The sequence below is a fragment of the Megascapheus bottae genome, chromosome X, assembly GCF_031878675.1.
Source record: "Megascapheus bottae isolate mThoBot1 chromosome X, mThoBot2.hap1, whole genome shotgun sequence".
NCBI classification, from domain to species: Eukaryota; Metazoa; Chordata; class Mammalia; order Rodentia; family Geomyidae; genus Megascapheus; species Megascapheus bottae.
Genome location: NC_143547.1, coordinates 2,896,579 through 2,908,997, shown reverse-complemented (window position 1 = coordinate 2,908,997; position 12,419 = coordinate 2,896,579). Strand labels below are relative to the sequence as shown.

At 40.1% G+C, this 12,419-nt stretch overlaps 1 protein-coding gene across 1 annotated transcript in view; it reads right to left on the bottom strand.

The window, feature by feature from the left end:
* Egfl6 (EGF like domain multiple 6) overlaps nucleotides 1-11,106 on the bottom strand; it is a 32,500-nt gene extending 21,394 nt beyond the window's left edge. The window contains exons 1-3 of the mRNA XM_090325871.1: nucleotides 11,038-11,106; nucleotides 4,753-4,845; nucleotides 2,225-2,344 (exon numbers count right to left, since the gene is read on the bottom strand). Of these exons, the coding sequence (XP_090181997.1) occupies nucleotides 2,225-2,344; nucleotides 4,753-4,845; nucleotides 11,038-11,053 (229 nt within the window). The 5' untranslated portion in view covers nucleotides 11,054-11,106. The remainder of the gene's footprint in view (nucleotides 1-2,224; nucleotides 2,345-4,752; nucleotides 4,846-11,037) is intronic.
* Nucleotides 11,107-12,419: the final 1,313 nt, after the last annotated feature.

Here is a 12,419-nt window from a genome sequence, read left to right as displayed (position 1 = left end):
AGAAAATTAAATGTGATAAAGTAGAGAATCTGGAAACGATGCTGTTTAATGATAAAAAGGACAAACATGAGTTATTGAATTCCCAGCATCACCATTGTCTTCTTAGTCTTGCCCGCAATATACAAATGACAGCTGGAGCTGAGGTAGCCCTATTGTCACTATGAGGCCACAGGCATGGGAATAAGATTTATATTCCAAGGATTGAAGGGACTGAGTCCTTACTGACCTACTTGAGAACTACTTGCCTCCATCTTTTTTAAGGAAATGACATCATTCGGTTGGATTTTTCTGCCATATTTTGCTAGATATAACACATCTCACAAAAATGTATTTCCTTAGCAGGGGTCCAGTATATGTGAATCTTAAATGTACAGTGGCTCAAAGAAAAATCCATCTCTTATAGTTCTAGCTTAGTGATCAAAACAGGGATGCCTGATACTCATGCTCAATCTAAACATCCTTCTCTATAATATGCCAATCACCCAGAGGGACTAAAGAGACTGCAAGGAGACAGGTGGAGCAAGAAATCAGCCTTCAGGACAGGGGTAAGTGGTAGAGTTTAAGCATCGATTCCTAGATTCATAAAAGCAGGAATAAGGCAAGCTTAAGATAAGTAATATATTAAAAACAAACTTCTTCATTTCTTCTTTTCTCTTTTTTTCCCAGTCCTGGGGACTGAACTCATTGCGTGAGCACTGTCCTTGCATGTTCCTCAAGGCTAGAGTTCTACCACTTGAGCAACAGCGCCACTTCTGGCTTTTCTATGCATGTGGTACTGAGTAATTGAACCCCGGTCTTCATGCATGCTAGGCAGGCACTCTACCAGTAGGCCAAACTCCCAGCCCTTCTTTTCTCTTTAGTTATCCTCTTTGAAACATAATTTTAAAATTTGACATAATTCTACCTTTCCATTTGGGGCAAGATACGTTAAAAAATTGGCACTGATTGAAAACTCATGGAATGTTCTAGAAACATCCATTAGTGTTTATCTTCCGAAAAATATTAAGTAATCACTCTAAAAGCCTAGATAGTGATTTCTCTTAGAAATGCTGGGGAGAGGAGATTCTGGCAAAGTTCTCTTTGCTGGTAGTTACAAGATCCTTGCCTTATAAGAATTCCTTAAGCTATGCATTTGTTTCATGTAGGTTTCTGTTTAGTTTATAATAAGAAGAATATTTTAAAGAGACGCGTTGGATGCCTGCTTTATCTCTTAGACCTGCTGGCTAGTTGAGGATCTGAGTGCTTTGCCCTATAGGGGAACTTTGCCAAAGAGTCACTGGACAGGGGCAGCAAGCCATGAATTAGGGAAGATTATATAACCTTGGGAAAGCCAAGTATGGGCTGGCAGTTCTGTGTGGCTGCAGTTGTAGGAAGCTAGCCTAAGCCAGCTTGAGTTTGTGTGGGCTGCCGGATGGAGGAAAGAGAGACAGGGAGCGAAGAGGGGAGGAGGGAAGGCAGGCAGGGAGCTTGGTTTGCCTTTCAGCTGCAACATTAAACCTGAAAAGCCTCCCCTCTCCATAAATGAATGGATATGGACTCTCATCCTCCCACAGGACAAGGGTTTTCTTTATCACAGAAGGGCTTTTTCTTTTCAGGAATGTGAGTCAGAATGGATTTCCAAGCAGACTCACTAATCTTTGGGAGTGGGGCAAGGAGCGTGAGAAAGGTAGCTGGTGGACGGGACTGATGGCTCAAGATGGCATGTAAATTTATCACCTTCCTAAAACAATATCTTCATTTTGTTCACGGTGCTTACTTTTGTGATGAAATCCAATCCTCCCCTCCACATAGAGATAGCTAGAAAAACACACTTTATTCCTCCTAGTTAGTCTTTAATTTTTTTTCTTTTACAAAGTAAGCATCTAGAAGCTAATCCAGAGCGACACAAAGCAGATTAGTGGCTGCCAAGGGCAGCGAGGAGGGGAGTGGGAAGTGGCTGCTAATGGGAAAGCTTTCCTTCTGGGGTGGCGGAGAATCTTCTAGAACTTGATGGTAGTGGGGTTGGCACATATTGGAAAGGTACTGAATGCCATTGACTGCTCACTTTACAAGGGGTGTAAATGGATTTTTATATCAAGTATATTTTGCCATCGTTAAAAAGGGTAACTGTTCAAAGATACTTGTGGTGTGGGGCAATGTTACAGACTTTCCTACGCATCCAACAGGAGAGAAAAAAGACAACCCTCGGATGTTGGTGTGGCGTGGTCTGCCTGTGAGGACTTACTTATACATGTGGCATCTGGCATGAGCATGTAGCCGCTGAGGCAAAAGCATTTGTAGCTGCCATGTGTGTTCACACATCTGTGTTGGCATGGCCGGGGTTTGGCTCCACATTCATTCACATCTGCAGGGGCAGTTAGAAAATGAAAAAAAAAATTAATTAAATGGGGAAACTTTCAGATTGAGCATACTAGATCCTGAGAAGTTAGATATAGATACACCCATGACCCAACAATTCCTGTCCTGGGACTATATACCTGACAAAAATACCAAAAGTATATATACGAAAAATAATCACAATAGCACCAAACTAGAATCAATCCAAAAGAATATTAGACAAATGTGCTGCATATTCATGTAATAAAATACGGTGTAGAAATGAAATTGACTAAATTACAACCATAGCTAACAACAAATGACTCTCACAAGTGTGATATATAGTAGAAGCTGGATAAATGTGTACTATATATATATATATATATATATATATATAGAGAGAGAGAGAGAGAGAGAGAGAGAGAGAGAGAGAGAGAGAGAGAAAGAGAGAGAGAGACTCATTATGCTTCCATTTTATATAAAGTTAAAAAGCAGTTGCAATCAGTCTGTGACAGATGAAGCTAAGATATGGCTTTCTAATTGGGTACAAGTATCTGGAGCAGGTAGTCTTTCCAGGTGAGGAAATTGCTAAGGTTTTGGTTTTGATCTAGATATGAGTTTTACCATTTGTAGCAATTTATGAAGTTGAGCTCTCAGTGTGTGTGTGTGTGTGTGTGTGTGTGTGTGTGTGTGTGTGTGTGTGTGTGTGTGAACAGTGGGGTTGAACTAGGGCCTCAAATTGTGGTTTTACTATTTCAGTCAAGGTTGGTGATCTACTACTTGAGCCACAGCTTTACTTCTGGCTTTTTGGTGGTTAATTGGACATAAGAGCTTCATAGACTCCTGGACTAGCTTTGAACCACTGTCTTCAGATCTCATTTTCTTGAATAACTAGCATTACAGGTGTGAGCAACCAGGGCCTGAGAAGTTGTGCATTTCTTGATATATACAAGATTCTGTGGGGATACTACTCGAATAGAAGCTGGAAACACACAATTTACGTGCCAGCCTGGCTGGTTTGTATCTTTCTACAGGGAGCCCTAGCAGGCATTTAGGAGGAGATTGGAGAACATTTAATCCTCTGCAAAGATTTTTAGAAGATGTTGTTGAGGGATAAGACAGTTTATAGAACTATGTTTAGGAATCAACCACAAACTTCTAAAATATATTAAACAAAACTAAAGTATATAAGGAAACAAAAACAAAAGCTTGAAGGATGTACTCCTACTGTAGCCATCATTTGTTTTCCTTTTCTGTGTTTTGCAGTGTTTTCTGGAAAAAAGTGTAAACATCACAATTAGGTAATGTTTTTCTTACAGTAAAAAGTGACGCAGAGGAAAAAGGGATTATAGGTAAAGGATTTTGTTTTTGGCAATGTAATCATATATGAAGGGTATCTATTTTAACTCCACCAAGGAAGATACAGAATGTATAAAACAACAAAACCCCATATAAGACAAAAATTCAGTATTTATTGAGAAATAAAGACACGAATGCTATTTCTTTTGACAAAGGTAGGGATTTTCCTGTACTGTAGCTGGACATTTGAAATTCCCTTCTCCATTGCCTAACTGTTACCCTAACATTTTCCTCACAGACCTTAACTAACCACTTTAACAGGAGGATTGGAACTGCAGATCAGACATAGTAAAAACCCTCAGGAATATTCCATTGCTTGACTCTAACTTAGAGGAGAATGACTCATCTCTTGGAATGAACATTTTGGGGAAAGCTATCAGTTGAAGGTCAAGGCCTGTCACATGAAATGATATATGTAGACTTTGATCAGACAGTTAGGGGAAGGGGAGGCCATGAGGGGAAAACAGACAATCCTACAACTTGAGCCAATTGGATCATTCCCTCAGTGTTAATATTTTACTAGGATTTGAAAACTACCCTGAAAAATACAGCCCATTCAAAATTTCTTGACAAATTGTCTAGGTGAAGAATCCCAAACAAGTTTTCTGGAGTGTATAGCTCTGGGGAGCTATACAATTGAATGATCACTGAACATGGCGATTCTTGATGTACCTCTCTCAGGTAGTTGGTTCTAGCCAACTCAGGATGCTGACATCTGAGGATCAAGGTTTGAAGCCAGCCTGATCAGAAAAATCCAAAGAACTCTTATCTCCAATTAACCACCAAAAAAGTAGATGTAGAGGCATGTCTCAAGTGTTTAAATTCCAGCCTTGAGCAAAGAAGCTAAGGGACAGTGCCCAGGCCTTGAGTTCAAGCCTCAGTATTTGACACACACAAAAGAGGTCTTTTGTTGGGCATCTTGACAAAAACATCAACATTTTTACACTTATTAATGACAAGACATATGCTGAAAGAATTTTATGCTAAAGCCCATAATATCTGAAGATTTGAATTGTTGTACACAATCTTTTGTTCCAATCCTCAAATTTATCCTAGAGCATAAGCTGTTGTACTGACCTTGGCTGCAGGTTTTTCCAGTGTATCCTGGAAAACATCTACATTTGTTTGGTCCCACACACTCACCGAACTTGCATTCAGGTTCACACATAGCTGTGAAAAACAACAACAACAACAAAGATGTCCTGGCATTTAGAGAACAGAGGTAGTTGTCATAGTCAAATGAGCATACATCAAATTCAGTTACCTTATGCTTGGAAGAAAACTCATTGGGGATTGTATAGTTTCCTCTTTCATTAATTTTTACCTTTTAGATACTGGGATTTTCCTTGTAAATAAGATTTAAGTCTCATACCCATCATCTAACAAGTGGCAATTGAGTGTACTTATTTGCCCAGCATTGCCATGCCCCAGCAATAGTCAAAGAAATTTTATAAAGCTTTTCCCCTTCAAGTCAGCCAATTTTGCATATCAACACAAAATATTTGATCTGTAATGTCAGTTACTCAGGAAATCAAGTGCTCCAAGCTGCAGTGGGGGATCAGTCTCTATCTGAAAAATAACTCAAAGCAAGAAGGTTGGGGCATGTGGCTCATATGGAAGAGTGTGAGCTGGGAATGTGGCTTAGTCTGGTAGAGTGCAGAAAGCCCTGAGTTCCGTTCCTTAGTACCATATAAATAGAAAAAGGCAGAAGTAGCACTGTGGCTCAAGTGGTAGAGCACTAACCTTGAGCAAAAAAGCTCAGGAATAGCACCTAGGCCCGGAGTTCAAGACCTAGGCCTGGAGTAAAAAGAGACAGAGAAAAATGAAACTCCTATATTGCCAAAAAAAAAAAGTAGTTTGAGCAGGAGAGACCTCACAGTAAGCTAGAGGAAAGTGCCAAAGTCCTCCCACTTCTTTCTGTCTCTTTCCTCTAGTTCTTTGTTTTTTGGCAAGCCAAACTTTGGGGGTGTACTTATCACTTCAGAGCTCCCTGGGGGATGAGGAGGAAGATAGACTTCTCTTGAAACCACTTCTCTGCCTTGTTTCTTCCATTGCTCCCTTGCTGCCTTATAGATTTATGGAATTACTCTTAATGAAATAATTGCACAAACATTCCAAATGCCAGACACAACATTAAAGTGTCTAAAAACCTAGCTCTGATCACGCCACATATTGCAGAGTCATCATGTAATTTTTATTGCTTCTGACAGACGCAATAACTAAATGAATCCATTATGATCTGGCCTTCTTTTCCAGCTTTAATTTAAGCTGTTCACTGGACATAAGCAACAGTGTGGCCCAAGCAGATTGCCTACCATTCACTAGACCTGCTTTTTGATTCTGCCTCTTTCTACGTGTTGCTATTGTCTCTGGAGCATTCTTTGCCCAAGTCTCCAATGATGGTTGATGCCTCTTCCATCCTTCCAGGACTGTCATCACAGATTTCTCCAGTCACACTTGAAATTCTGCCCAACTTCAGGATTCTACTGAATTTTGATGAACTTCTCCTATGCAATTGGCCAGTCTTTGTCTTATTAAAAGAATCAAGCAGCCTGGTGCCAGTGGCTCACGCCTGTAATCCTAGCTACTCAGGAGGCTGAGATCTGAGGATTGCAGTTCAAAGTCAGCCCAGGCACAGAAGTCTGTGAAACTCTTATCTCCAGTTAACAGCAGGAAACTGCAAGTGATATTGTGGTTCAAATGGTAAAGCACTAGTCTTGAGCTGAAGAGCTCACAGACAGCGTCCAGGCCCTGAGTTCAAGCCCTATGAACAACAGAAAAACAAAAAAAAAATCAACCATGATTTGACTTTTATTCTTTTGCTTCACTGTTGTTGAGCTCTTTGATCAAGGTTAGCACTTTACCACTTGAGCCACAGCACTTCTGGTGGTTCATTGGAGATAAGAGTCTCACAAGACTTTAGTGCCCAGGCTGGCTTTGAGCTGTGATTCTCAGATCTCAGCCTCCTGAGTAGCTATGATTACAAATGTGAGCCATCAGTACCTAGTTTGATTTTTTTTTTTGCCAGTCTTAGTCTTGAGCTCAGGGCCTGAGCACTGTCCTTGGACTTTCTCAAGGCTAGAGCTCTACCATTTGAACCTCAGCACCACTTCCAGCTTTTTTCTATGTATGTGGTACCGAGGAATCGAGCCCAGGTCTTCGTGCATGCTAGGCAAGCACTCTACACTAGGCCAAACTCCCGGCCCCTAGCTTGATTATTTTCATTTATTTTATTGTAATTAATAGAAGGGTTACATTACATTCAGAAGGTCCATTACTTCACAAACATTGGACCCCATTTCCCTCCCCCCACCCCCACCCCTCTTCTTGTTTACCCCCTTCCCTATCCTATTTCAAATAACCAAATAAGCGTATGTACAATATATGAGATAACAAGGTAAAATATTGTAACAATATGAGATAACTTATCTTCTGTCTACTACTTGGTTTGAAGTCTGACAAGAACTTCCTCATAATTTTTCCTACAAAATCTCATATAGTGTGAATCTAATACATCTGCAAATATTTTTTTTTGTTAGGGATAGAGTGAAGGCCTTCCTACATTCTAGGCAAGTGCTCTATCAGTAAGCAACACTCTTGGATTTTTGGGACAGGGTCTCATTATGTAGCCAAGAAATTGGTATTCTCAGGCCTGCCCCTCCCAAGTAATGGGATTACAGCTTGCACCTCCACACCTGGAGCAAATATTTTTGATTAATCAATTTATTCTTGAACTTTTAGGATGGGAACAATTTATACCCCTGAATTAATCATAATGGTGAAGGCAAGGAAATTTTTTCCAGGAAAAACTCTTTCCACTCAAAGAGACAAGAATTACCATTTAATTTCCAGTCTCTATTTTGTTATGGATATGTACTTGGTGATGCAGCTTTAAGTTCAGATGCTAGAAAATAAATCTTTTTTTTTTTTTTGCATCCCCTGAAGACCTCTGATTACTCCTTGGAAACTGATTTCCAACATGATCCAGACAGGAAAGCTCAGGATAAATGCCAAATAGTACATAGAAGAAATGGTGAATAATATCCTTGCTTTAAGGTCATAGCTTCACAAAGATGTTTTCAATTTACAGTAACTTTGGATCAGTGGCTTGAACAGCCAATCCACAACAAGAAGAAATTTACTTTGTGTCTAAAGTGGCTAGACACTGAAGCATGCTTTACACGGCACAATTCTCTTGTTCAGCTCACTTGCAACCCCCTCAAAGGGGAATTTTTGGTGGATAACTCTTTATTCCATCTCATTAAAGTGACATGAATTTTAAGGTTTATGATATGGAGGTGATCAGACTGTGCTGGGAACAGATTCAGATGGGGCAGAGGTCAAGAGCTGGAAAGCTCCAAGGGGGAGGAAGGGCCTTGAGTGAAACAAAGAGGGAACAGATGGATGGAGGAGAAAAGTCTGTCTCAGCTCATTCAGGCCAGTTGACATGTACTCTCCTTACTTTTCAGCCTACATTGTGGCTTACAAATCAGAAATCCAACAATCAAGGGTTACCATTGTCATTTGATGCTTCAAGGGACATATGACTTTACTCTCAGGAAAGACCATATAAATCAGATAAAAAAATATGATCTAGATTTTAGAAAAGCCAAAGTAACTTCAAACCAAAATACTGAACTATTATACTAGAAGTACTGGCACTGTAAAGCTTGTAAAATATGCATATTGAACATTTTGCCTGAACCCTCTCAGATTTATCTTTTATCTTGCTTCAAAATCTTTCATGCCTGTAACATAGATGCACTCCATGAAAACACTGAAAATATGATTGGTTGTATGTACTGTGGCCAAACTGCTTTGATCCAGTTAAAGAATCATTTTTGCAGAAAGCCAAAACTTACCCTCATTTATTCATCAATGGCATTTAGGGGCCTTACAAGTTTTATGCTAGTAGGTGGTGAGTTCATTTGACTGTAAGCAGAATTTCAAAGCATGTGTTATGCATGGATTTTGCCCTTTCCACTTGACTGACTTCAAATCAAATGTGTTACACTGTGTCTAGAGAAAGAAAAAAAGATATTTTAAAGGCTCCTCTCATCTGGTGCATTAAAGGACAGAAGTCTGTGCTAGGAGTCATTAGTCCTTTGTGAATCAGTGGTACTTAATGAGGTAATTAGTTTGTCCGTGTGCCAGGTAATAAGCCCACTAATTCTACTCTGGATCTTCTGATCCATGTTGCAGAGGAGGAACTGCAGCCTTAGTGAGCTTACCTACCCTGTCCAAGCTCACTCACATTGGGCCAGTTCACCAGGCCCCTGATCATGACATTATGCATCCAAGCAGGGTAAGGATCCATCGATCCTTTTAACATATACAGGTTCTACTAGGGAAATGTTCTAATATTCATTGTGTGAGTATATGAACAGCATATACTTAACACATCAGAAGGGAACTGTGATGGCTGAAGATAAGCATAGGATAGAACATGGAGAAGCAGTATCATCTATGTCATCCACTGGACTATGGATTTCATCTGTCAAGTGCTACCCTCGCTTACCAAATAGTTTTGGGCCAACCAAAGAGGAGAAGGTTAGGGCAGGAACAGACCAAGAAGAAGAAAGAAGCATTGTTATTATTTATTTATTTTTGGTAGATCCTGGGGCTTGCACTCTGGGCCTGGGTCTGGATGCTGTCCCTGAGCTCTTCAGCTCAAGGCTACTGCCTTACTCCTGGAGATACAATGCCACTTCTGGTTTTCTGATGGTTAATTGGAGATAAGAGTCTCATGGACTTTTTAGTGCCTGGGCAGGTGTGAGCAACTGTGCCCGGCAGCACTGTTATTCTTGGGGCTTGAACTCTGGGCTGGGGTGCTGTCCCTGAGCTTTTGCTCTTAAAGCTAGACGCCAACACTTTGAGCCACAGCACCATTTATATTTTTCTGGTGGTTACTTGGAAGTATGGGTCTCAAGACTTTTCTGCTTATGATGGCTTTGAACTATGATCCTCAGATCTCAGCTAGGGTTCCAGGCATGAGCCACTAGTACCTGGATTTATACTACATTATATTTTTTTTATTATCTCTAAGTTGTTGTGCCAAGGGGTTACCATTCAACATGTCAATTTATTCATCCTAATCAATATCACTCTAAAATAACATTTTAATATTTTCATAAGATATCGGTTACTATGTTATTATTGAACAGATGAGGGAGGAGCTTCAGGCATTGACTACCTGATGGGAAGACAGGGAGAGAGAACATATTCTTATCCAGAAGAAATGTCTATTCAGACAGCTTGGGGAAATGTAGATTTGATTTTTCTCTACTAAAAATTTAATTATTACGGGAAGTCATATAAAACAAAATAAAGCCAAATGCAAAGCTCATGTCACTTCTTCCCAATTCTCTTAAACTTATCAGAGGTCTTTCTCAGAACTTGTAACACATCAGCTGAGAAATTAAGTCAAAGACAAATTATACTTCTTGGGCCAGTAGTTTGGCCTAGTGATAGAGTGCTTGTCTAGCATGCATGAAGACCTGGGCTTGATTCCTTGGTGCCACATACAGAGAAAAAGCTGGAAATGGTGCTATGGCTCAAGAGGTAGAGCTCTAGCCTTGAGAAAGCCCAAGGGCAGTGCTCAGGCCCTGAGTTCAAGCCCTGGGACTGGCAAAAAATTATACTTCTTATTTTAAATTCTATATAAAAGAATCAGAAAATACTTGAAATCTCTGTATAAGCCTGTGCTTATTGAAATCATTTAGAAATAGAGCTTATGAATTAAAAAATATGAGTAGCAAATGTCATATTTTAAGCTGGGTACTGGTGGCTCACACCTGTCATCCTAGCTACTCAGAAGTTTGAGATCTAAGGATCACAGTTTTAAGCCAGCAAGGGCAGGAAAGTCCGCTAGACTCTCATCTCCAGAAAAGAACAGAAGTGGTACTGTGGTTCAAGTGATAGAGTGCTAGCCTTGAGCACAAAGAGGCCCAGGGACAGAGCCCAGGCCCTAAGTTCAAGCCCATTGGTCAGAAAAAAAGGCATATTTCTGTAGTCAAAGCCTACTGGTTGAATGAGTAATAATCAAGCTCATTTCTTATTGGAAATCAATTAGAAAAACAATAATTAAAAGGAGTTAATTGACCTGTTTTTGTTCATCTAAGTTTTTTTCAGATTAAAAAAATAAAACTAACCAGTTATAGGTATTAAGATGTCTAAGAGTCATTAGCTATATTCTGATGAAGAAGAGCTCTCACTGGGAATGAAACCTTGGGTACAGATAATTATCCACGTCCTTATCCTGGGGAATCTACTGGCAATTTGGTGGCATGCTTGTGGTCTCACAGAACAAAACCAAAGATCCTGACCCAAGTGCCGAGTGGTTTGAATTTTTATAAAAATTACCTTCACAGGCTCCCATGCTGTTCTTTTTCCAGCCATAGCAGCAGGCCAGTTTGGTTCCATAGTGACAGATCCCAGGCTGGCGGGCTAGGACTGACAACCCGTGATTCCTTGGACTGTGGATAAAGAACCACACATTAGCATTGGAAAAACAGAAAAAGTAATAGAGACTCTTCTCTGCTACTAAAGTAACTGGAGAGATGTCAAATACCAGAGTCATTCCAACAGACTTGAAGTTAGTGACAGATTCCATTTTGAAATCCTAAATTTTGAAATTGGCAGCATCCACTCACATTCCTTGCCAGCCTTCTTCAATAGCCTTGTCCATTTCCTCCTTCCTCAAGGTTAAAAGAATCAGAACTGACTTATATAATCTATAAAGCTAAGGCATAGCAAAGTGACTGAATAAGTTTGCTTTCACATCTGGTACAGTGCCACTTATTCAATCTGCTCTGTATGGGCCCAGTGCCTCTCGAGTCTTGGCTCTATTTCAGTGCCGAGTGGGCTGATGTGCCCAACTGGTCACGTGGTTTTGGCCCAAACAAGAACTCTGCAGTTTTACCTTATTGGCCGCCAAGGAACCACCGAACAGACTGGAATCACTGCAGGCAGATAACTGGAAATTTTTCTGCCAAACATCTTACATTACAGAGGAGGAAACTTCAGAGCCACAGACAGAGTAGAGGCCTACCCCTAGTAGAGCCAGGTGTCAGGGATTCCAGACCAAGGCTTGCTCTCATTCCTCACAGTCTCCTGCAAACACAATTTGCTGAACTCATACTGAGTAAGAGTCAGTAAATATTTTCTCTACAGGGATAGAGGGTAAATGGTGGGGGTCTCTGAGGATCATAAGGTTCCTGTCCACATGCAAAAGCACCCATAGGAAATAGTAAACAGACAGGCATGACTAGTTCAAATGAACTTTACATGGACATTGAAATTTAAATTTAATATGTTTTTCATGTGTTATGACATATTATTTTGATTTATTCTTGAATTTATAAATGTAAGAATTGGCCTTAGCTCATAGACTAGGGACAACCAAGCTTTAGTTTCAGGGTGGTAGCTTTCTGACCCTCCGATTTAGAGGTCTGAAGAGTGGCTTCCAGAAACATCCTGTGTAATGCCAATGGGGATGAAGCGCTTTTTGGCCTCATTATCTACTTACTATCATAGCCTTAACCAGGGTTGCTATCAGACTGGAAGAAAAGATTCATTTCATATATTTTATGGAGAGCTGTCATTGATATTTCTTTTGCATATTAAATGCACTGTAAAAATGTTTCCTGGCTCTTTAACAGACAAAGAAGGCCCATTTTACCAGGTGATTTCTGCAGCAGGACTGCATTTTATGCTAGTTAATTATATCTTAGAGAAGGTCACAC